Genomic DNA, 25,299 nt, shown 5'->3' on the forward strand with positions numbered 1-25,299 from the left:
CCCATCTGATGATACAAGGCTGTTTTTTTTTTTTAAATCATTTTAAATTTACAGCAGATTTGATCTAACAAAAGGAACAGAAATCCCCAAACAAGATCTGCTTGGGACTTCAAATGTCAGTGTAAGGAATTTACAGATTTTAATCATAAACAGGGCTGTGCTGCTACGATCTATTCCAACATGACATGTTCAGAATTAAAACCTGCAGGGTGTTTGGTAAATCCTTTGATCATAAAAAGTTGAAATAATAACAATAATGCATACAATACTTCTCAAGGTCTCTTAAGCTCTTTAAGAAACATTGTGCTTCGACGAATGAATGTCCAGCAGTGAACGTTTATTAGTCAGTCCGTCATGAATTTTCAGTGTTGAGACTGCATGAAGTTATTCATAGTTAGAGCAGCACATACGTAGCGAAAAGTGTGTTGTTGTTGTTTTCCGAAAAGTGCTTTGTGGGCGGCTGTGGCTCAGTTGGTAGAGCGTTCATCCAGTAACCGCAAGGTTGGTGGTACGATCCCCGATCATGGCAGCTGATGTGTGAATGAATTCCGAATGGGGGCAGGTGGCCGGTAGCCTAGGCCACCAGTATGAATGTGTGTGTGAGTGGGTGAATGAGCGTAGTGTGTAGTGTAAAGCACTTTGGATAAAGGCGCTATATAAGTGCACTCCATTTGCAATTTCACCAATCACTTTCAAATTTCTGCATGGAGAGAACCCAATTAGAATCACTTTTAACTTTCAAAATCGAATACAAATTAAGGTTTAATAAGGTTGAGGCTTAATCCACACACCAACTTCTTTTAACTACCGTGAGGAAGACTTTGAACTTCTTTTCTCAGGCAACACTATTGCTCCTTTAAAGTTACCATCTTTACAGTTACCAAAACTAAACCATCTCTAATCTAATATCTTAAACTAAGCACTTCAGAACACTAATTTGACATTAATGCTTTTATAAAGGGAAAGAAGAGTTACAATTTGTGTTGTAATTCCTGACTTCCTGCACAAGCTACTGAACCAAATGCCCACAAATGGGTCAATCCTACTATTTTTTTTTAAATGCATTTTTACATAAAATATATATTTTGTTGTTGTCATTGTACCATAATGCATGGTATGCATATCAGTGAGATCTTTAATCATCTGCAGTTTTAAACAAAAAAAAAACCAACTATCCCATAATATTCCCCCCAATTGTCCAAACTTTTGCTGCAGTATTTTAGGAAAGCTGCTTAAAATGTAATAATAATAAATAAGCAATATAGCATGATTTTATACTATAAATGAGCTAATTAAAAACAACTCATGGAGTGACTAATTAGTAGGAAAGCAGCATGTTCAGATGATTTACATTAGTTCATGTTGATGAAAGCTTTATTCAGTTATTACTTTGGTGTTTTTGCCTGGTTTGGTCCAGCATATATTAATGGACCCTGTGTGGGGGATTAAGGATCATGGCATTATTTGTTATTAAATCCACTCAGTTATAGTCGTAGCTTTGTGATAGCTCATCTTTGCCTAATCACCCATTGTGACTATAAGTATGGCTTACAGGCAGAAGTCTATAAAATCCAGCTTTATTTCAGTGATTGAATATGTTTCCAGAATCAGTGAGTGTGGCTGGATTTAAACAAAACTTTGAGCTCAGAACAAAATCCTCCTCCCCATTGCTCACTCTGACTTTTAGAGAACTTTTCCCTCTCCAGTACAGGAGTCCATGTAAAACCTATGTCCTTTAAAATATCTTTATCTCCAAACATCTCCGCTGGAAGCAGCGGGTGGTCAGACGAGCAGAACGCCATTAGGCCTTATTACACAGTTGTCAGTGTGCACACCGTCGTGGAAATGAAAAGTGTTCGGCCACTCGCTGCTGTGATGTATAATTGTAATTTCTGCAGCCGTTCTAATTAATCACAGTGTGCTTTTCTCAAACTGCTGAGCCTGCTGTCGCTCCTCGATCCATCCCTCCTTCTGCTTCATCCCGGCTGTCCTCCTCCTGTCCTGTCCTTTCATTGTCTTTGCCACGTGTCATTTTTCAACTCTACATCATCTTTCCTCCCACATCTTCTCCTATTTTCCTCTTCCACATCATGTAAAAGGTGAAAACTTCATCCCTCCGCGGAGCCACCGTTTCATAAATTGAGGGGAAAAGACGTGTCAGATTGACACTAATGGTTCTGGATGTGACACAGGAGGCTCTGAATGGATTCACTGTGAGCCAATTAAACTCCTGAACATAACATATGAACAGGTGGACCTTCAGCCCACAGAGGTGAAGGTGGAGTTTTACATGCGAGAACATCTGAACTAAGATGTCCTCCCCCTCGAGGCAAATTCTTTTACTTTTATAATGCCACATTTACAAATCACACTGTAGCTGTATCCCAATGTCAAGGAAGGATCCTCAAACGGCTGAATTTGAAGGATACTACGTCATCGACATCCGCCGAAGGACTGTCCCAATGTCCAGGATCCTCCAGAGGACCGAGTCCTTCTTCTGCCCAAATTCCGAGGATGCATGTGTGTATCCTCCGTGCGCCCCGATTACCCATAATGCCTTGCGCACACCGGTCTACAGGGAGATTTAAAAATGGCGAGTGTAGAAACAGCAACGCCTGCAGCGCAATATGAGTTTACATTAAATATTTGTTATCACATCACTTACAACACTTTTGTTCATAGTCAAGCAAAACATATGTATAAACAAATGACAGTATATTTATCTAAAAGATGATAAATGTCATCTTGATACATTGCCAGTTAAATGAATTGATGCCGTCTCAGTCGGCTAAAGTTATTCATTGTTAATTCATAAATATGCGTCACATGATGTACTATGTGTAAAGTATACATAGCTATGCCATTCAGAAAGTTATACATTTGTTTATTGTGTTAACAGACCGACAGTCCACTATTATCCGTTATTGTTATTTATAAATAACTGTTATTCTACTGTACTGTAAAATACAATAAAAAAAAACAACACAGAACACATTTCTATGGTGAGTTAAGCTCCACTGCTTTTATGAAAATAAGTAGTGGCAGAATTCCGCCAAGATCAGTGAAATATTCAGGTTTAATCCACTTTGTGGCTTTTACTTGCTAAATTGTGGAGATTCAACTTTAAAGCATCTTCTTCCATTTCCACAAATATTACAGAGTGCTGATGCCAAAGCCACATCCATGTCGAGAACTGATTTTGAAATTGCGGAGCTGAATTTAAGCAGGACGTCCAGTTACGTAATGATGCACACCTCCCCACTCGGAAGGCTGTTCCATGTGTGCGTTATCACAGTGAAAGGAAGGACCCGACTCTGAAGGAAAGATCCCACCAAGGAAGGATCCTTGACATTGGGATACAGCCAGTGAATTCATTACCAGCTCTGACAGCAACTCTGGTAATGTTTTCACCTTGTTATCATGGTAAAATGTGCACCTGGAGACACCTGGAGATGCAGATTTGACCTAATGTCTTTCTGTCTGTCACCACAATAGTGTCACAACTGTGCAAGATGCAGTAATGGCATTTTACAGGAGTGTAGTTAAGATCAAAATGAAGGCTTACTTTGAAGATGGGTGTAAGGCAGCAGAGGGGCGCAGTAATGTGCTGCCCACTGCTCCTTGCATGGTGTGTACACTTGTGTGTAAAAAAAAAAAGGATGGGTTAAATGCAGAGATTGAATATCCCCATTGTGGGATTAATCTTAATCTTCTAGAAGTAGGGAAGGCGCCATCGTCCCCTCAAACTTTATGCCCATTACCCATTTAGCTTCACTGTTGGTGTGTCATCATTACAGGATATTCTCTAGTTTTGTTTTTACACTTGCAGTTTAAACATTAGTACATTTCTCATCAAAATCTTGTCTAATAAATTTTATTTCTTCTCATTCCCTTTTCCAACAGATTTGTAACATAATGAATGCGGGTGAAGATGATTTTTTCGCATTCCAGGTAAGATGGCCCTTTTCCCCCCTTTTTTTCAAGGACGCTCTGGTTAGGAGACATAAAAAAACACTTTGTGGCAATAAAAGTTCAAAGAAATACCTCACCTGCAAAATTATCATTTGTATATTAATTGCTTACCTGATGTTACCTAAGATTTTTGGGGAAAACAGAGAATCCAAAAAAACGATCATATTGTGGGTGAAGTATTCTTTCAACACAAAAACAAAATCAAACTAAATCATCGAGACAACAGTTGTACAATATTTGGATTAGGCTACATGGCAAAGTTTTTTTCATCAATTCTGCAATATGCTCTGCTGAAAATGTTGAGTTGATGAGATAAAAGAAGGCACATTGGCTTAAATGCTTCAACTTTTCTGACACAATTAATGTCTCCATCCTCTACAGTCATCTATAAATTCTGCAATTTATTAAACCATTGCTACCTTGCTTCCAAATTTAATTAAATTATACAGATATGTGAAAATGTACAAGTTATCATTTCAAATAAATTGGCTTGAATTCAGCTGGCACACAGTTCTGATCACCTACAACCAGTATTATTTAGATTTACACTGTTTTTTTCTATGCAGGAGAGAATAAATTCAGTGCTGCCAGTCTCACATTTATATTTTATGTACATTAACCACAGGTGTTGCTGCGAGAGAAGAGCAGTTTTGCACATTATCTATAATCAAATTTTTATGTAAAGTAATAGATGATATTAGCATATCAGTCAGGTTATAGTTATTGTACTATATGTGAGCCTTTATTCTCCAATGATGTGAATGAAATAGAACTGAGATTATATGTTGGAATAATGTATTAAAAAAGTAATTTAGCCATAAAATGGGCTCTCATGAACCATATGAGACCACCGGGAACAATCATAAGGGACGATTGTTCCATATAGTCCTAACTGAATAAAAGATGTGCACCTCATTCTCTGCTCTCCTCAGTGTAAATGAGTTTCCTGAGGGCTGTAAAGCGCCCATTGTATTTATCCTTATTAACTCCGTTTCTGATGACCATTGTCCTTGTTCATACATCCATCCTGATCCTGCTCTGCTGTCAGACAGGGTGCTGACATGAAATCTACCTCTCCTCTTACAGTTTGACGTTCACTGGGGTCGGGATGTTTTGTTATTTAGCTCATGAGGAAATAAAGGACCTGTTTGAGTCATGTTGGTTAAACACTGTCTTGTTGCTGTGTTACATTCTGGTCTATCTGCTCCTGTTGAAAAAGTCTGTTGGTGTCAATTCCATTCCACATACTTGTACTACTGTAATAATATAGAAATTGAGCCATATGTACACAAAAACAAATCAATATACTTTACCTTTAAATTACCAACAGGAAACAATAAAAAAAGGTGCAACATCAGACTTCAAACTGCTTTGGAAGCTGTAAGCAGCTCCAGACAGAGTTCAAGATTAGTTTATTGGGTAACACTTTACAATAACTATCATTTATAAATGGTAAAGTAGGATAAGATAGTTTATTAATGTTTAATCATCATTTATAAATCGTATATAGGCCATTTAGAATGGTAAATACATAATTTATTAATGTTTAACTCACTACATCATTTATAAATGGCAAATAGATGGTATATTAATGTAAGTTTATAGTTTCTTTACCATTAACAAACAATTAAATTATAATTAATAGTTTATTAATAGTTTTAGTTGTACTCATTATAACATTTTTAACACTATATTAAGTATTTTAATGGTTTTGAAATGTTTCATATACCTTTAAGAAATTGGATGAAAACATTTAAAGATTAAATATGTATAGCACTTTGTAAATGGGTAATAATTGGTTTATAAACCATCTATAAACATCAGGTTATTGTAAAGTGTTACCGTTTATTATGTACATTAAAAAGTACACTTGTACAGTCAAATGCAATTAAATGCATCTGCTCTGGCTCTTCCAGCCCTTACAACTATATATAAATGAGAAATAAATACAAGAAAACAAAAAACCTAAGGAATCCTATGATAAATAATAAGTTACTTCTAATTATTTAAAGTGCTTGCAGTTCAATAACTTAACAAGTTGGCTGTAAAAAATTGTCCTTGAGGCAGCTGGTCTGTGCATTCTTAATTTAGGGAGAGGTTGTTGTTTTCACACCACGTGGACCAGACCCTCACCCTCTTAGTCATCTTCAATGTTGTTCATTTATCAACCAAAATTGCATTATTGAGCATATTGTGCATCAACAGCACACTCTAAAAGTGACAAAATGAAGAATCCTTTTCAGTTTTTCAGTGTGATCATCATCATACTACATGCTGAAATCTTTCTTGGTGTTTGAATGGATTCTGGACATGCTGTGTACATTCTGTCTGTCTCTGATGTGCTTTTTTTCCTGGATGACCACTGAACACTGGTGCAAAATTGTCTCTGCTGTTTTTATTGCTCCTGCTCATCTGTATTTTCTTTCTTTTCTGTTGCTGTATGCGTTGCCTTTTTATTACCTTGAGAAGCACTTAAAAGTGCATTTGTATGTGATAGGGCTAGATAAATATACGTTATTTTTAGAGGGGAGTTTAAGATTGCTGAAACATTTCTGATCATTAAACAACATTTAACTGCTGTAAATCAGTTGGCTTGTTTGGCCAGATATCAACGACGAAAAAACATAGTTGTCGTTCAGTTTTACACCGATTTCCAGTGAATTATTAAACAATTTTTTGTTCTTTGTAACTCAAGACCGATAATCCAACAAAATTTTGTTTGGTTTTTAAACTTTTTCTCCAAACATTTACACTGCGTGATGAAGCTAAAGTGCAGCTGTAAGAGCCCTTTTTAAAAAGTAACACTGTTAGATTTTAGAGGCAGTGAGCAGGTGAATTATTGATACTCTCCCATATTTCCTCTGAATGTAGAAGGTCACATTAAATTTCAGCAGCATTTTTACTTTCCTTATTACAATCTACTATAAAATAGTGTTGCAAGGGGAAAAGCATATTCCTGCTTAAAACATATAAAAGTAAGTGTCTTCCTATTGCTAGTCATTCAAATAATGCGTGTTGAACTGTGTGTTTATGTTTGTATGTGCACAGAAAGAGCCTCTGGACAGCTCCGGCTGGACCATTAAGAACGTCCTGTCGATGCCAATCGTCAATAAGAAAGAAGAGATCGTGGGTGTGGCCACGTTCTATAACAGGAAAGATGGGAAACCCTTTGATGACATGGACGAAACACTGATGGAGGTACAGGCTGTTTGTGTGTGTGTGTGTGTGTGTGGCAGCACTGAGTCATTGGTTTATAAATACACTCGGGCCATTCAGTGTGTCTGCATTATTTATCAGTGAGCCCGGAGGCTTTTTACTGAAGTTTCTCTATCTGCCTTGCTGCTCAGAATCCAGTTAAAATGCACAACACAACAGTTTCATCCTCAACTGTTCCTTAAAATTAAAGCAGTTTTAGGAATAATATTCACTCTGACATTTGAATATAGATCATGGTCACATTTCTGAATAAACTGCTGGTGGACAGGAAGCAGCTGACACCGGAGAAAAGTACACATTTTACTTGAGCCTTTACATATGAAGCAGATTTGTACTGTAACTCTTTGCTCCACTACATTGATTTGACACCTTTAGTTGTAAGTTGGAGTCGTCAGCCGACATTACTTTCTTGTTCGGCTAAATTTTGGCAAGATAAAAACTTTTAAAGGGGTCTCTTGACCTCTGACCTCAAGATATCTGAATCTATTTTGGAGGGATTTTTATTACTATATTTAACTATTCTCAAGTGGTCAAAAACTGTAATATTTTACACACAAAACGACCAACATTTAAAATACAAGTAATGGTTAGAGATTTTAATAACCAACAGGATATAAAGTAGCAACATTAAAAGCTGCTTAAAATGTTAATTTCCTAGTTTTAATAGGTCACTAACAATCGGTACTGACTTGAGCTGAACTTGTGAACCACTGACAGGAAGTGACTTACTGCAGGTTTTCACTTGTTTTATGAAATCAGTAAGCTTGAGCAATGATGGCCACCAACGCTGAAGAGAAAGGAAACCATGTCAATTCCCTTTTTACATTTTATTTTATTAATTTGACACACCTGCCACCTGTAAAAAGCTGTTAACTCTCTCTGTGTCCAGTCTCTGACCCAGTTCTTGGGCTGGTCGGTGCTCAACACCGACACCTACGACAAGATGAACAAGCTGGAGAACAGGAAGGACATCTTCCAGGACATGGTGATGTACCACGTCAAGTGTCGCAAGGACGAGATCCAGAACGTTCTGGTTAGTAAATGAACGTGGAAAACAGAAGCCTATCTCTCTACAAAATCAACTACTATAATTATATCCCTGAAACTTCCTTTTTTAAAACTCATCACTGTGAAATTTAACTTTAAGATTGAATGTATTTGTATCTTTTAGTCATACCATAATATTCCAATTCATTTCTAAAGTAAAATGTTTGTGTTTTTCCCACATAAATTTTCTTTTTATGTCAGGTTCTTAAAGCTTTGTGAAAATACTATGCCTCTTGAGTTTCATAAAACATGAAAAAGTGGCTATTATGACAATAGACAAATCTCATGTCCTATATAAATCAAAGTCATTCTGATGCCACACAAATTACAATCTTACCTTTTGACAGAAGTTTGTAGCAAGAAATTTGTTCTTTAATTAAAATTTTAGCAAATTAACATCTTAAATTGGATTTTTTAATGGTTGATTTAATGTTAAAATTGGAGCAGTGTAGTTTTGTTGAAAAAGACAAAACACATTCTTTGCTCCAGGGGCGAAATTAAGAATGTATTCATAAGAAAATAAAGGAAAATGAGACAGAACACTCTAGTTACACAGGGAATAAATCCTTGCTTTACCCCTTGATATTTGTGCGAGACACAACAAAACCAGTCAGTTTTTTGAACCAGTCTGTAGATGAATGATACTAACAGGAGACGAGAATCGTCCATAAGCTGAAATAAGCTGTCAGGTTTTCTATGAGGTGATTTGTCAGTGGACAGAGAGACACGAGATAACAAAAGCAGGTAGAGATGACCTCGTCTGACCTTAGATCAGGAGTCAGGTGATTGATGTTTAACCATTTCATCCAAGGTGAGCACTGATGGTGTGTTGTCTCCCCAGAACACCAGAGAGAGATGGGGGAAGGAACCGGATGAGTGTGAGGAGGAGGAACTCCAAGAGATTCTGGTAAACAACAACAACAACAACAAACATCTAGTTTGTGTTTTAGGAAATTCTACCAAATTCGCAAAATATCTTGAAATCCAAATTCATTGTTAATGCACAAAAAGAAATGCAACATCAAAATGCATGAAAAATCTGTAGCATGAATTGATGTTTTACCATCTCTGCCCACAGACTGAGATCCTTCCGAACTCTAAGAAAATTGAGCTCCACGAGTTCCACTTCTATGACGCTCATCACAGTGAAATGGACCTGGTGAAATGTGGCATCAAGATGTACTATGACCTCAAAGTGGTGGACAAGTTTCACATCCCCAGAGAGGTGGGTGCATCATGAGTGAAGGGATTTGTAAGTTAGTTGGGTAATGTTTGTTTTTTAACTGTCTTTTGACCTTTTGCCAAATGAAATTCCATGATATCCAATGTGCATCTCTAAGGCAACGTGAGGCAAGTTGATTAAAAGCACAAGGCTATTCAAAGGGCTTCACATAAAACAGCAAATACATTGAGTCAAAGTACAAAAGAAACACCACAAAAGGGCTTCAAATAAAATTAAAAACATTCAAAAAAGCTAAAAAGCCAAGATAATAGCTGAACAACAAGCTAAAACAGAATTAGACAGGTACATAATAGAGGAATAAAAGATACAGTGAAGTGTTAAAGGTGATTACCGGTAATTATTTGATTTGATAAAAGGCTGCAGGAAATATTCAGCCTTGATTTAAGCAAACTGAGTTGCAGTTTTTTTTTTATTTTATTCCAGATAAATGGTGAATAAAAAATAAAAGCTGCTACAGCAGGTTTGGTTTTGACTCTGGAGACAGAAAGCAGTAAATCTGAGGTCTGAATTGTTCAAAATGTAGCAGTACATCAGAAATGGCCCTCAGCCATTCATGAGCTGCGATTTAAAACTGGTTGAGATTCATGAATTTGGAGGCTTTTTAATGCATTGAACTAATGATTTGTACCAAAGAAACCAAATACATGTATAGAACTTTTTCTAGAGCAATGTGTTAGTATTCTAACTCAGCAATTCTGTGTTTGTTGCAAGGCTGCACTTCATAGGAAGGAGCTTATAACCTGCAGCGGTGTGATCAAAACAAGGCTGGGAGGAAACCCGTCATCACTTCACTGCTTTATTGTGATGCAGAGAGAATATTAGTTAACTACTGCAAAACCTGAAATGATTCTATCTGTATCGACTTCTGGCAGGATTAAAATATGGTTGAAATGGTCATCACCAATACTAAAACAAAAGACATTTCCTGTTACTAATTTGTCATGATGTGTCAAATTCATGCAAAATGACATCTGAAATAATCAAACTGATGTTCAAAGCAAACACCTGTGTTCACTGCTGTCCTTTAAACGAGACCAAACTCTTCATACGCCCACATCAAGAGCTTTAAAAAATTAATTTTGTTAAGGTTTTAATTACAGCTGGCTGAGAATCATTAATTTAGACAACAGAAATTTGCATAATTATAATAAAAGATGATATCATCTCAAGAAGATTCAGCTTGCGGTTGATAAGAATACAGTTAAGTAAGTGAAAATTAATGGTGTGGCATTGCTGAAAAATTAATATTTTTTTATTACCATGTAAACGTGACGTGCAGGCCCTGGTGAGATTCATATACTCCCTCAGTAAAGGCTACAGGAGGATCACCTACCATAACTGGAGACACGGGTTCAACGTGGGGCAGACCATGTTCACCCTGCTGATGGTGAGTCCACCCCTCTCTCCTCCAATAACTCCTCATCACTCTTCACACCTCCTGCTCTCAATCTCCTTCTCCTCCTCATCATCTCTGCTCATGGTTCCTCCTCCTCCCCCTCCTCCTTCTTCTCTCTGATCCAAAGTGATAAACCTTCTTACTCCTCCTCTTTCATTCCTTCATCTGGAATGAGATAATGAAGTGTGTCTGAAAATGAAAAGTGAGTCAGTGTTGCTTAAACTAGTCGTTAATAACAAAACCAGTGAGTGTCGTTATTGTTTGTTTATGTACAGCCCCTCCTGGGAAACAGTCATCCTCTATATATGTGTGTGTGGGTGTGTTTGCATGCATTTGTTTGTGTGCTGCAATGCCATGCATATATGCATATATTAAATAATATTTGTGTACTGAACTCAATGAATCATGAATGCATAACCACCCGGAGCCTATAAATAAACCGCATCTCTCCTGATCTAGTGTTACTACACAGTGGAGCATCAGGCCTGTGAGAGTGATGTTGAGTTCTATTACAAAGATGTTAGTATAAAAGTAGATGTGTGCACAGGTTAAGTGCAGCTCTGCACCGTCATTAAAGAAAAAAAGTCATCCTCTTCCAGAGGCTCTCACAAGGCCAACGCACTGCTCTGCAGAGAGGCAGGTTGGATCTATTGGCTTATTTAGAGCGTCAAACACTTAATTTCCTGCATTCTGGGGACATTTTCTGCATTAATTTGTGCCTTTTTTTCATCAATATATAGCGGAAATGTCATGGCACTAACTTTTTCGAGCTGTGCAAAGCTGCCTTATTTTCTTTATGTTGCATGGCACATTTTAAATGTCGCTGCCACCACTTACTTACCAATGAGTCCAATTTATGAGTCCTGTTCTAGTAGTTTGTTGTAATAAAAGTCTCTTCATGGTTTTATTTGGGGGGGACAAATGCACGTGTTGTAAATATTAAGGGTGACTTGGGAGACAAACCCCATGTTTCCTCAGCTAGGCTTGATTTAGATTCCGCATCAGAAAAAAAGTCTCGTAGGAAATAGACAATTTAATAGCGCAAGGACAGATTTGTTTCATCTTTAGTGCTTCTGGTTTATGCTTCATCTGTGGTGAGAAATTCGTAAATAACCTTCATTATAAGTACTCAAATATGTTTTGCGGCTCTGGACAGAATGGGGGGGAAAAAGACTTATGATAATAAAGGTTGCTGACCCATATATATTCATACTGTGACTTTTAACGAAACAGTGAAGACACTGACTTTTTGTGTTTATGTTTGTGTTGTTAGACAGGTGATCTGAAGCGTTACTACACAGACCTGGAGTGCATGGCCATGGTGACCGCCGGCCTCTGCCACGATATCGATCACAGAGGAACCAACAACCTCTACCAGATGAAGTAAGAGGAGAAAGGGAGGGGGGAGGTGACAGGTTTGATGCCTGCAGGGACTTCCGCTGGCGCATGTCCGCCTTGTAATTGAATGTTTTATTAGTATTTTTTAAAAGTAGTTGCTGTCATACTGACCTTTTAATGGTTATTAATAATTTAAGAAATAAGTAGTGACCTGGACTGCCATTTATGATATAATTTATTAATGGTCGACCGATACAAGTTTTTTAAGGCCGATGCCGATAGTGATTATTTTGACATCAGTCTTAACCGATCCCCGATATGTGCTGCCGATTTTTTTAAGGCCGATTCTTGAAGCCGATATTGCCTTTTCTCCCTCCATTTATATGACAAAAATGACACAATGATAACAAATGTTACACAAGTCTCAATTTAAACAAAAAAAGAAACATTTATTAACAAAACAAGCAAAACATATTAACAGTTGGATAGCAAACAATGTGTATGTTGTTCTAGGCCTCGAGGTGGTGGCACCTCAGATGATAATATGTGGATATTAGATGTGTTTTTCTTTTTTCTGGTATCAGCAGCAGCTCACCAGAGAATAGCAGATGTTGCACCGAGCCTTGCCTGGTGTTAGCTCAGTGAAATGGGCTAATTGATCGGCGAACGCATGCACGTATCGGCCGATGCCGATACAAATAAAAAACGCAAATATCGGCCAGCCGATATATCAGTCTACCTCTATAATTTATGTCCCATATATTACAGCTATTGTTGAGATGAACATTGATTAAAACACTTGGCTTGTTTCTCTGATAACTTAAGATGCTAATGTCTGATAACTGAAATCCTTCATCTGGTTAAAATGTGGCGTTAAAAAGAGTTTTTAGACTTTTTCACGTTGGAAGTTGCATATCATACCTTTGAGGCATTTTCAGCTCCTGGGACTCATCAGACTGCAAATATTAGAATCCGTCTGAGAACTCTGAGGCTGTCACAATAATTGGCTTCAGGGTTTGATAAACGAGAACATAAAGGCTACTGAGGCGCGAAGAGACCAGCTGAGTAACAAGTGCTTGAAACAAAGAGCCTACACAGTGCAGGACATGCATGTAGCAGCAGCTCGCAAGTGATTTCTCTTTGGTCTGTGAGAGCAATCATTCGATTTATACTGCAGCAGGCACATTGTTTTGTTTCAAACTACATCTTCAAGTCATCCAAGTATAGCACGTCCAAGTTAAACTATACATTGAATATAAACTGTGGTAAAATCACATAATTAATCCTCTGAACCCCAGAATGTATGTTTTCTTTAGAGCATTGCCAAAAATACAGTTTATCATAGAAAGAAACTGTAATAATCTGCATTATCATTGGATCAAAAAGTTTCTGTGAGAAAAGTAACCAGAAAGAAGCTTAAAATTGTGATATTTCTGTCAAAATCACTTTATTCTACATGTCTCATTAAGACGTTGCCAAAAATAAACCGATTACATTAATCAGATCCTGTTAAAAACATTAAATTCTGCTCCTCAGCGACACTGTGAAGCCATGATTGATTCTGCTGAGACAAGCGGTCACGTGACAAATATACACTGAAAATCTGTTTACACAGAGCTGAGAGGAGAGGACAGGAGAGGCTGGAAGAAGAGGTTGTAGAAATGCAAATAATTCAATATGTATAGCATGTGGAGACCCATTTTGTTACCCTAATACCCATGACACGTGTGTGCGCACTTATCAGAGAAATTCAACTTGCATTTTTTCTTTTTTATGATTTATGTCATTATAACTGTGTTATTCAGCACAAAAAACATTTTTGAATTGTTCCCACTTCTGGCCATGATTGTGCTGATTCCACAGAGGTGCATGGCTTTTATAGAGATTTTGTATATGTAGTGAAACACAAGGCCACAGTGAAAATGCAATAAGAGCAAATATGCACTGAAATAGCTTGTTGGGGTTTAGAGGGTTAAATTAAATGTACAAAAAAAACAAGTAGAAATAAATCATGTGAGACGTTAAAAATATATGGTTTAATTTATAATCTCCTGCACTGACCCAGTTTCTTTCTCTCATTTTGTAACTGTGACTGTTTGGTTATTGTGACGCTGGTTAATTGCCTGGAGGTGACAGCAGCCACTCCTCCTGTGTTGAGGCGAGCTGACCTCAGCTCTTTATGTGAAGGTAACGTCACATGCTGAGAACATCAATGAGCTGATATTGACCAGATACACCTCCAGCTGCTCTGCTCCACCTGCTGATGGATGAGCTAATGAGAGCCGCCATTAGCTGCGGACACGGCGAGCCAGGCCCACCCTCACTTTAACATGCATGATTTATCACAGGGTAAACTCCCAACGCTACGTGTGTGTTTGTGTGTGTCTGTGTGTGTGTGTGTGTGTGTGTGTGTGTGTGTGTTTCCAGGTCTGGTAATCCTCTGGCGAAGCTTCACGGCTCCTCCATCTTGGAAAGACACCATCTGGATATTGGCAAGACTCTGCTGAGAGATGATGTATGATGCAGCACACACACACACACACACACACACACACACACACACACACACACACACACACACGACACACAACGACACATAAACACCTGTATAATTCAAAGCAATGCAGTATGGCAGTCCTGAATATAAAGAGCTGAAGCCCCACCTCTTTCTTAGTGAGTGTCTCATCATCTTACCTCTATAACTCAGTGAGGGAAGAAAAATATTAGGAAAAATATTATTTTTCCCCTTTTTAGTATTTGCCTTGGCAATGGGAGCAGCTGCAGGTGTTAAAATTATATTTTAATATTAATTTTTTTAAATATTTATATTAAATAAAGGGTTATGTACTAATATTTAAAACTATGTAATTTCACATTTATAATTAATTATAGACAGAACAAGTTTTCATATTTCAGTCTCTGGTATTTTTTTTTAAATTTATACATTTTTTCACATTTTTTTCTTAGTGAGTCTCAACAACTTGCATCTATACCTCAGTAAGGAAAGAAAAATATTCAGGAAAAATATATATATATATTTCCCCCTTTTAATGTTTCCCAATAGTCCTTTCCTTGGTAATTGAAAGCAGCTGCAGGTGTTGAATAACATTTACCTTTTAAATTTTTTAATATTTTTTTATTCAATAAAAGGATATGTATTACTATTTCATTACCATTTTCTATATAGACAGAACATTATTTAACAAGTTTTAAGGTTGCAGTGTTTTGTGGTATTTTATTTTAATTTTTAATGTATAAATTTACTTTCATAATTTCTGTTTCAGGCCAGTTTTCTACCAGATGTGTTAGTTTAATTATCATTACACACACCTCTATACTTTCTTATGCTACCTGGTGTCTTTCCTTCCATGTTCTCTGACTTTTTATTCCTTTCTCTTGTGTTTCAGGCTTTGAATATTTATCAGAATCTGAACCGCCGTCAGCACGACACCGTCATCCACCTTATGGACATCGCCATCATCGCCACTGACCTCGCTCTCTACTTCAAGTCAGTACAGCAGCGTTTAAATACACGTACACAGCTGTTTATTGATTAAAGTAAACATAACTCAGTCTGTGTATAGATTATTGCACTGCTTTAAAGGCAGTTCAGTCAGCATTTAAAGACAGAATTGTGACATTTAATTATTGAGTGGAACATTTAACAGTCATGTCATGTTGTTTAGTGTCAGTAATTTAAATGAGAAGATAAACACTCACACGTCTTTATAGATTGATTTTAAAATGAAGAATGTTGAATATTTGACTGTAATTAGTAAGGCAGACCTTTTACTACACATGCACTTGAAAACCATGAAAGACTGATCGAAAAGTGTTTTCATGTGCAGAAAAATAATTTCAAAATAAATAGTTATTTATTTATGAATAAAATCTTGACATAAATTGATAATCCTGATTTTAATTATCTTCTTCCATGTATTTATTGTCCTATTTATTTAAATGCCCTATATATTTTTCCTGTTTATTTAAAATGCAAGGGGAAAATATTACATAAATATATATTTTTTTTAAATCATACATGTTTAAAAATTTAAATTTAAAAAAACATTTATGCATAAATTAAAAAATAAATGATAGATACATGTAAAAATAAAAGGTAGAAAATAGAAAGGTATTGTTTCTGTCCTTGCAGGAAGAGGACGATGTTCCAGAAGATTGTAGATCAGTCCAAGACCTACGAGAACTGGAACGAGTGGACGAAGTACATGATGCTGGAGACCACACGCAAAGAGATCGTAATGTAGGCGCAAAAACTGCACACACACACACACACACACACACACACATACATTCTTGTTCTTCTATCATTGTGAGGGCCCGCATTGGAACAGTGAATTCCCTTGCAAGGTTATAATAGTTTTGTATTTTTATTACTTATTTATTTATTATTATTTTTTATTTATTATTTTTTACTTTTTTTTTTTTTTTTTTCATTAGTTTTGGTTTTAATTTTTTGGGTGAATTTTTGTTTTCAAATTCATTTTGTTTTAATGAGTTTTTAGAGTGAGTTTGCTAGTTTTTGTTTAGTATTTATTTTTTTGAAAAGCTTTAGTTTTTATTAGTTTTAGTTTTAGCTTTAGTTTTTTTGTAATGGGGTATTTGTTGGGTGGGAGATTACAAGAGGTCACAGTTAATTTTGCCTTTATTTCCTTTGCCTTATCCATCTTAATTATCTATGAAGAAGTTGATGAAAACGAAGGATATTTTCACTATAATTTTAGTTAGTTTTAGTTTGTTTTGAAACCTCACAATACAGTTTCAGTTAATTATCATTTTTTTAAACTCTCATTTTTATTTAAGTAAACGAAAATGCTTTTTCAATTCTAGTTTTCGTTATTTCGTTTCGTTTTCATTAACTATAATAACCCCTTACCCTAACCCTAACATATGCCTAATTGTAACCTTTACCCTTAAAACAAAGTCTGAAATCTCAAAAAAGCCTTTAAAGAAGTGAGGACCGGCCGAAATGTCCTCACTTTGCAAAAATGTTCTCACTCTGTTGGTTAAAAACGTGTTCTGGTCCTCACTATGTAGGAAGTACAAGAACACACACACACACACAAAGGCAGGCACCAACAGAGATTAAAAGCCATGCAGATCTCAGTCATGTGTTGTGTTTGCAGGGCCATGATGATGACGGCCTGTGACCTGTCTGCCATCGCCAAACCGTGGGAGGTTCAGAGCAAGGTACCCACCTGTGTGATCTCTGCACAGGGTCCTTTTCATTTCTCACAGCAGTAGCTTTAAAATGGCACTCCAACATCTCCAACATCCAGCCGCTCACAGTAATGAGGCACACACTCGTACACGGGCTCCAGGAGCGGCTCTGTGAGAGGGGAACCAATGATAAAGTAGACAGGGAAAGACATTCTGTCAGCGCTGCCGTTTCTCTCAGCGGCGTTCAGCAGTGATTCCTGATGGCCTCATGCATCAAAAACAACTTGCTGCTTTTCATTCCCCTCATCACCGCCTGGCAGGCTCAGCATTTTATTTCAGTTAAGTATGTAATATACACATTGCCATTGAGCCTGCACGCACAGACATATCAATATGAACAGGAAGCATCCCAGGCTGCTCGACAGGCGCTGCTGGAGCCTCATATTTTACCTTTATTTGTCTGCAATTCACTGGAAACATATGTTCTTTATCAGTGCCCCGTGCCTCACATCGTAATACATACACATAAGGTGGAGTCGCATCAACATAGAGCCCATAATAATACCGGTAATGGTAATGTAAAGCACAGCTAGTTGAGTCCTGGTGAAGTGTTTTATGCAGCATCTGTTGACAGAAGGAGTAAAAATAACTGTTTTATTTCTGCAAACAAAATTCATTCGTTTATTTTCTCAGATTTTCTTCCAGTTTGTGTGTGTAAGTGGATAATTGTATGTCCTGTGATCTCTTATTTGAATAATTTTTGTGGCCAGAGTAGTTTTGGGCTGAGATCACTGGTGAACTGATCCTGCCCCCGAACCTTCATTCAACCAGTAATTCGGGGTCACAAGTAGACACGGCTTCATTTCAGAGGGTCACGAGTTAGAAATGTTGGTGCTGCCTTCTTATTTTCTAGTTCAGTGGTTCCTCTGCTGTTACAGCATGCATCATTAGAGAAGACATTTGACTTTTTCTACTAAACTCATTCCCTCTCTTTCATTTGTAAACAGAACAGGAAATAGACTAACTCATGTCAAAGTCTCATCCACTCTGAACTCCAGCCATGCCTGACATGCTATTTTCTGTCCACAGTCTGCCGGTTTTGTGTTCATGAAGAGAACAAAAATAGTCCAGTTTAGTAGGGCAACAGGGCCTGTAACGGCTCAGACACATAGTCCAATTTAAAGTGCAGCCTTTTTTAATAGAAACCTGATAATTACAGATTTAATGTTTTTTTTTATTCAGTCAAATGTTCAGATTTAGTGAAAACAGGCATTTGGCACAGTTGTATGAGACTACTTTGAAAGTTAACATTCTCTAGTTTCAGATAATGTGCTAGTTTATCATGTCACCCAAACTACATCAGTTTAAACTTAGCTATTTAAAAAAAAAAAAATTCTATAATAACTCGAAAACATGCTTTGTGCTAGATATATGCAAATCACAAAATATCTTCTCCATCTTGCCAACCACACCTGATTATAATTCCAAACCTCTAGGCCTAATCTTGTAGGGGAAAATACAGTATATATGAGATATTATTATTTTTTATTGCTTTGAGAAAATATATATAATAGCCCTATTGTAAAAATGAATGACCATCAAATGCTGTCACCAAAAAAATCATTTTGTTGACCACTTCTTGCTGCAAAAAATGTCATCAGTCATACCAGTTTGCCAGAAAATCTTATGATGTATGTATTTTAAAGCTTTTAGGCCTTTTTCTACTTTCTAAATCAGCTTTTACTCAACTTTTAGTTATTTTTTTGATTCAAACCTCCATCCTTTTCCTCTCAAACTTCCATCACTTCCACCTCCAGGCTCCAGTCATCAGTGTTTATATTGCAAAAATCAGTTTTATTTAGTACTAAAAAAATCTCACTAAGTTTTATTTGACATCACTTCTTTGGTAAAGTTATTCCTCCTGCATTGCACAACTTCTGCCAATTAGGATATTCGACTTTTTTTTTTTTTTTTTAGCAGTTTTTTTTTTATCCGAGGTGGATTTCACCTTTGTGTGCACCTGGTGAGTCAGCTCTCCTTCCCACACACACTGTCAGGATATCTATGTACAGCTCCGCTCGCCCTCCTGTGTATTGTGCTCTAAAAGTAGTTTGATGACTAACTTCTCCTTTTTAAAGGTGAATTCCACCCTGGATGCAGCGGTAACATACTTTAGCGGTCATGTGAAACCTTTCCAAACAGTTTATATGGTTATTATGTGCAGAAGCCTGATTTAAGTAAATCTCTGTTGGCGTGAAATGAGTCTCTGTTATAGCTCTACTTTGTGATTTAAGTTGATAAGATGGTCAGATTCCTGCATAAAATCTTCCAAAGTGCAGATAGATTCACTCAGATTTGTATTGATGATAGACATCCCTCTCTAAGATGTCACGGAGAGACAAAAGCTCGAGCTGCCTCACTCTTGATAAGATATTCCGCTGACATTTTTATGGCTGATACTTTATTTTTCACTCAGTTCTGCTTCCCACGCACACACATAATATCTGGCTGCAACAGCCTCATGGCAATTGTTCCCCAAAATTGGCTTGATGACTAACTCTTTCTAAAATGAGGTTTCTATCCTGAATGCAGAATTCACATATTATTCATCAGATCTCACGTTGCTCCATTTTAGGACTGTGAGCGGTGACAAAACTGGCTTTCATCTCATCAAGACACAAAGCCTGAAACTTGCTTGTGAGCTGTGAAAAAGATTCTCATTTATGAAAGCTTTACAGGCTGATTTTAACAACATGTGCAGAAAGATTTCCTGCTTGTTAATCTGCCACTCAGATCAGCCCCATGGAAACGATGCTCCAACATCAGCTATTGTATATGACTGTATCTTCCACGAGTGTTCTACCAGAATATGTAGTGCTGTAATTATTAGTCTAGAGGAGGCAATAAAGCCAACAGTTTTAATAAAAGTCCTCGTACTAGCAGAAATATCAAACTTTCTCTGGCTCCAGTTTCTCAAATGTGACAACTTTCTACTTTTCTCTTTTCTTAGGTCACTTTTTATTTAAATCTTTGGGTTTTTACCTGTTGTTGCTAAAGTTGCTAAAAACAAGCAACTTAAATATGTCAACTTTGGCTCTACTCTGTATGCAATATATAATCACTCATGCATGCAAACCTTGATTGTCACACTTTTAACTTTTCAAAAAACTGTAAAAATCAGCTTGTTTTTAAGCTCAACTATTGCATATTTTGAGTTTATTCAGACAATTTAAAACCACAGAGGACTATTTAAAGTGATAAAGATAGTTGCACATGTTGTTGTGTGTTTTTGCTGTCACTTCTGAGTTGTCAGCAGCCCCACTGACCCACATTCCTTTCTGATTCTGCCTCCAGGTGGCGCTGTCTGTTGCTGCAGAGTTCTGGGAGCAGGGAGACCTGGAGAGAACTGTCCTGGAGCAAACTCCTATTGTAAGGATACCAAGAGCCAAATGCTTCAGGGAGAAATGCTTGAAAAAAAGCTTTTTAGAGAGATACAGTGGATATATCTGTCCTGTTCACATCCCCTGGAGCAAAAACACTAAACCAACTCCAACAGTGCTGTGATTCTATTTATAGTTGACCTCTGACCTCAAAGAAGAGGATTTCCATTTTAGAATCAATAGAGTGAAACATAACATATCATCATAGGATATACACAGTATTATTATCTTGTTTAAATGATGTCTGGCATTTATTTTCCAGAAGCTTATTACACTACCTGTGTAATAAAAGGGCAACTTTGACAATGAATGGTTCTTAGTTGAAATGTGAAAAAAAAAAAAAAAGGGCTAGGTGGACCTTCTAGCTTAGATTGTTATTGTTACACACCTTCTAAGAGTCTACAGACTCATGTTATACGTCCTGAAGTCTACAGAGGTTTAGAACTACAATGTGTTATCTCCCAAAGTAGCCTCAGGTTGATTACGTCAAACTCTTTTTGTTTATATAATTATAATCTGAACAAACATGAACATCATCCTTTATTTTCAACTCGTTCATGATGCACATCTTCTGCAAAAAGCAGTGAAATGTGTCATCAGTTCTATTAGGTAAACCTGTTTTGTGTTGCTAGATTTTTCTTCGCAAGTACTTTTTTCATATCTTTCCAGTGCTTTTTAAAAAAAATCAGTTTGTGCCAGTAAGATGAGTCTGATAGGAGGAGAAAGAGGATCTGGTGGGTGGACAGGAATTCTGGGAATTGAGGCAGGACAAGGCTCTCCTGGAGGCTTCGAGTTAGGATGGAGAGCGGGAAGGACATGATTAGAAAGGAGAACAAGGAGACAGAAACGCAGTTGGAAGCCAAAATGAAAAGACAGATTTAGTTCCCCGTAGCGGCGGTGTTGAGAGATGTACAGGCCATTATGTGGAGCACTGATACAGAAAGAGCGGGCACTGTGGCCCTAACCCAGCCAGCCGTACCCTCCCCTGGCTCCCTCTCCTCAATCCTGCCTCTGTCTCTCTCTCCTTGCTCTGTTTCATTCCCTCGTGTCCTTGAGACACTTGAAGTGCGAGAAGCACCGTCCCACACTCTCTAACCTCACAGTGCTCCGAATTTAATAGCATCTGTGTCAGCAGGGAAAACTTTTCATTTTGATCAGTTTGTATTTTCCCAGCAGTCGATTCTGTGACTCACTGTGGTCTGACAAGAAAAAGGACTGTGCAGAGGCTGCAACACTTGAACAATTTTATCAAGGAATGTAGGTGGGCAATTTTGCTGGCAATTATAGCCAGCGTGAACTTTCTGACAGGTCTTTACAGTCTACTGTGCCGCTCTCACGCACATCCTTTTGGATGTGGCCGCTAATGTGAATCTAATTTAACTTTACCATGTCCATTCCAGCTTCAAAGTTTTATAGTTTAACAAGAGCCCTCTTAAAAGCATGCAGGGTATGTAATTTCCCTCTTTTTATACCAAAGAAAGTGAGCTTGTGATGCTCATCTGTAAGGAGCGCTCACTCTGCCTCTTTGTACAAAAGAAATTCAAATGTCAGATTCAAACTGTGTGAATCTACAGTCGGTCAGTTCGTGATGATGAAGCCCTTTCCCTCAGTCATTGTACTGTAGCTGATAAAACTGGCGCATACTTACCAAAAACGACTTGAGAGAGCAGCTTTAGAACAGCTTTACTGGGCCTGGTAAAGCAACAGTGCATATAGACAATACAGTAGCTTTAGATTCCTCTGGTGTTCTAATCACTACTATTCTACTCACAGCTCATATTTAGTAACTGCCTTTGTACGAGCAGTCAACACTTCTGTAGTGTACTATATATGGTCATTCCCTGGCTGTAATTGACGGTGCAGAGATGCTGAAAGCGCAGGTGCAGAAGACCCAGATACACTGACCAATCAGAGCTTAATTGGAGGCTGAAACATAGCAGAAACCTAAAGTATGAACATTTGTATTATTAAAAAGGTTGATACATTTAATGATATCTTCCTCCATTACAAAACTTTATTGTCCATAATTTCTGCAGCAAACTTCATTTATAGTTTACAGAAAGACAATTGGCTGGATTAAATAATACCACCACGAAAAGCCCTTAAAATGCAAGGACGTATGGGCAGGGTTGATGACCACACCAGTTTATGTGAGTGTTTTTCTCTCCCCTTCAGCCCATGATGGACAGAACTAAATCAGCCGACCTGCCGAAGATGCAGTGTGGTTTCATCGACTTCGTTTGTGCTTTTGTCTACAAGGTCAGACACCACACCACACAGAAACATCCTGACTGATTCCCTTTAACCCATTTAAGCCAGGAATGCATTACCGCATTTCTACCATTAAAACAGGGAGTGATGTTGCGTTATTCTACCATTAAAGCCGGGAAATCGGATACGTCGTTTTGTAGTATTTGTAGTTTTTTTCCACCTATTTTCGGCCAATGAATTGTATCAGAATACATGTGGGAGTGTTGCAATGCAACACGTTGATTTAAAAAAAAAAAAAAAACTTTATTGAAGTTTTGGACAAATAAACTCAGGGATAAGCTCTCAAATACTTTTTGAATTTCATTTCTATCTGCTACAGAGGCTTAAAAATCTATTATTTATTAGGCGTTGACACTTCTGTTGAATTTCCAGAAAAACTTCAGGTTTTAGAGTTTTAAAAAAAAATCACCCATAGGTTTTACAGGCATTTTTTACAGGCATGTTAGGCCTAAATGGGTTAACCTGCCGAACACTCAATGCAATGACCTCCAGCAGCCCTTTAAATTATAGATACATATACACACAGGTGTGACGCCTGTTGAGGCTGTCTGTCTCGATGGAATTGATGGCATTTTAAGTTGTTATTGACATTTTGGCTGAGTAACTGTTTTTCAAGATGGTTCAGGTGTCCAACTTGATTACTATAATCGACTTTTAGTTTGCACCATCTGAAACTCATTTGTTAGCGTAATATTTATGAGATTAAATACATGTTTAGGATCTAATAAAGCTGTATTGATTTGTTGTGATTTGATTTGTGTTGACTCGTCTTCCTCTCCTCCTCTCCAGGAGTTCAGTCGTTTCCACGTGGAGATCACCCCGATGCTGGAGCGCCTGTTGAACAACAGGAAGGAATGGAACGCCCTGAAGGAGGAGCACGAGGGCAAACTGGCCGCTATCGAGGAGGCCAAGAAAGCCAAGGAGGAGGCTGTTGCGGCCAAACAAGGTGGGACTCAGACAGAAAATACATTATTCTTGTTTCATGTGGGATGTAAATGCGTCTGAGCTGAAATAGTCCATGTGCTGATTTTGAGGTACATTTAAGTGAAAAATGTATGCCAAAACTGCTGCTGGATAACCATAGTAACAGAAGAGACGCATAAATACAAACGTAACACGTGTGGACTTGTAAAAAAACAACATTTGCATGCAGTTTTCATGGTGGCGCTTTTAATGATTGAAAAATAACTTCCTCTCTGTTTGTGTTTTCTTTCTTTCCCTCGTTTGTTTTCCTTCCTCCAGCAACGAGCGCAGCACAGAATAATTCAAAGACTTGTGCCGTCAGCTAGAGATCCTACAACACTACCAGGTTGCTTGTTGCATGGTCTTGGTCCAACGTTTGGTTTTTCCCAAAGTGAATTTTTTATTTTGGATGTAATTTTTGAGATCTCACCTGAAAAAATCCTGTTTACTCAGAGCTCATCTCCCCTTTTGAAATACATGTTTCAACCGTCTGCTCACAGTTTTTTTTGCTCAGCTTTTCTTCTGCACTGCTTCTTACTTTCCTTCTTTTGATAGTGTGATTCTGTTTTATGCTGCATTCCATTTATTGTTGAAGTCGAAGCTCAGAATGACATATCAAACGTGCTGTGCAGAAATATAAAAAAATCAGTGTGTTGATTCGTGGTCGCTTATCTGACAATAGAGCCCACACTGATCTTTAATGTGTACCTCATCAACAAACTTTAAACTTATATTTATGATAACATAAGTATAATACTGTATATGATAACCATGGTAAAACATTTGATCCTCTGCAGTCTGTAGACCTTTGAACCCTTGATTGAAAAAGTTCAATAAACTTGTGTTATATATGCTTATTGTTGCATGAACTGTCAAGAAAACAATGCTTTCTGGTATATAATAGCAGAAAGATACAAGACAATCAACAAACTATAGCTCCGCTGTGGCTCTAATGGTTAGTTATTTTGGTATTTTACTGTGTTTTGCATAATGTCCTGAGGATTTTGTGGCTTCTTTATGATGCAGTTTTTTAAACACAGAGGGAAATGGACGCAGCCCTGAGTAATAATGCTCCACACCAGCATTTCAATAGTTTCTGTGAATCAAATGTCAACAACTATTTAGAATTTTTGGCTCCTGTCTTGTGACATTATCCGTGTTGACACATTCGTCGCAGCTTGTTTGTCTGCATGCTGTCAAATAGTCAGAATTCTTAACTTTGTAATGCAAATGAA

The 25,299-nt window shown here is 37.4% G+C and overlaps 1 protein-coding gene across 2 annotated transcripts in view; it reads left to right on the forward strand.

The window, feature by feature from the left end:
• The window catches only part of pde6a (phosphodiesterase 6A, cGMP-specific, rod, alpha), a 37,092-nt gene extending 12,138 nt beyond the window's left edge, over positions 1–24,954 (forward strand). For both annotated transcript variants that reach the window (XM_059346969.1, XM_059346968.1), the window contains 15 exons: positions 3,904–3,951; positions 7,021–7,170; positions 8,078–8,221; positions 9,077–9,142; positions 9,314–9,460; positions 10,758–10,865; positions 12,148–12,257; positions 14,640–14,727; positions 15,620–15,720; positions 16,366–16,473; positions 17,357–17,420; positions 20,745–20,819; positions 23,006–23,089; positions 23,891–24,047; positions 24,344–24,954. In XM_059346969.1, the coding sequence (XP_059202952.1) occupies positions 3,904–3,951; positions 7,021–7,170; positions 8,078–8,221; positions 9,077–9,142; positions 9,314–9,460; positions 10,758–10,865; positions 12,148–12,257; positions 14,640–14,727; positions 15,620–15,720; positions 16,366–16,473; positions 17,357–17,420; positions 20,745–20,819; positions 23,006–23,089; positions 23,891–24,047; positions 24,344–24,390 (1,497 nt within the window). In that variant the 3' untranslated portion in view covers positions 24,391–24,954. The remainder of the gene's footprint in view (positions 1–3,903; positions 3,952–7,020; positions 7,171–8,077; positions 8,222–9,076; positions 9,143–9,313; positions 9,461–10,757; positions 10,866–12,147; positions 12,258–14,639; positions 14,728–15,619; positions 15,721–16,365; positions 16,474–17,356; positions 17,421–20,744; positions 20,820–23,005; positions 23,090–23,890; positions 24,048–24,343) is intronic.
• The last annotated feature ends 345 nt before the right edge of the window (positions 24,955–25,299 follow it).

This window comes from Centropristis striata, chromosome 12 (genome assembly GCF_030273125.1).
Source record: "Centropristis striata isolate RG_2023a ecotype Rhode Island chromosome 12, C.striata_1.0, whole genome shotgun sequence".
Taxonomy (NCBI): domain Eukaryota; kingdom Metazoa; phylum Chordata; class Actinopteri; order Perciformes; family Serranidae; genus Centropristis; species Centropristis striata.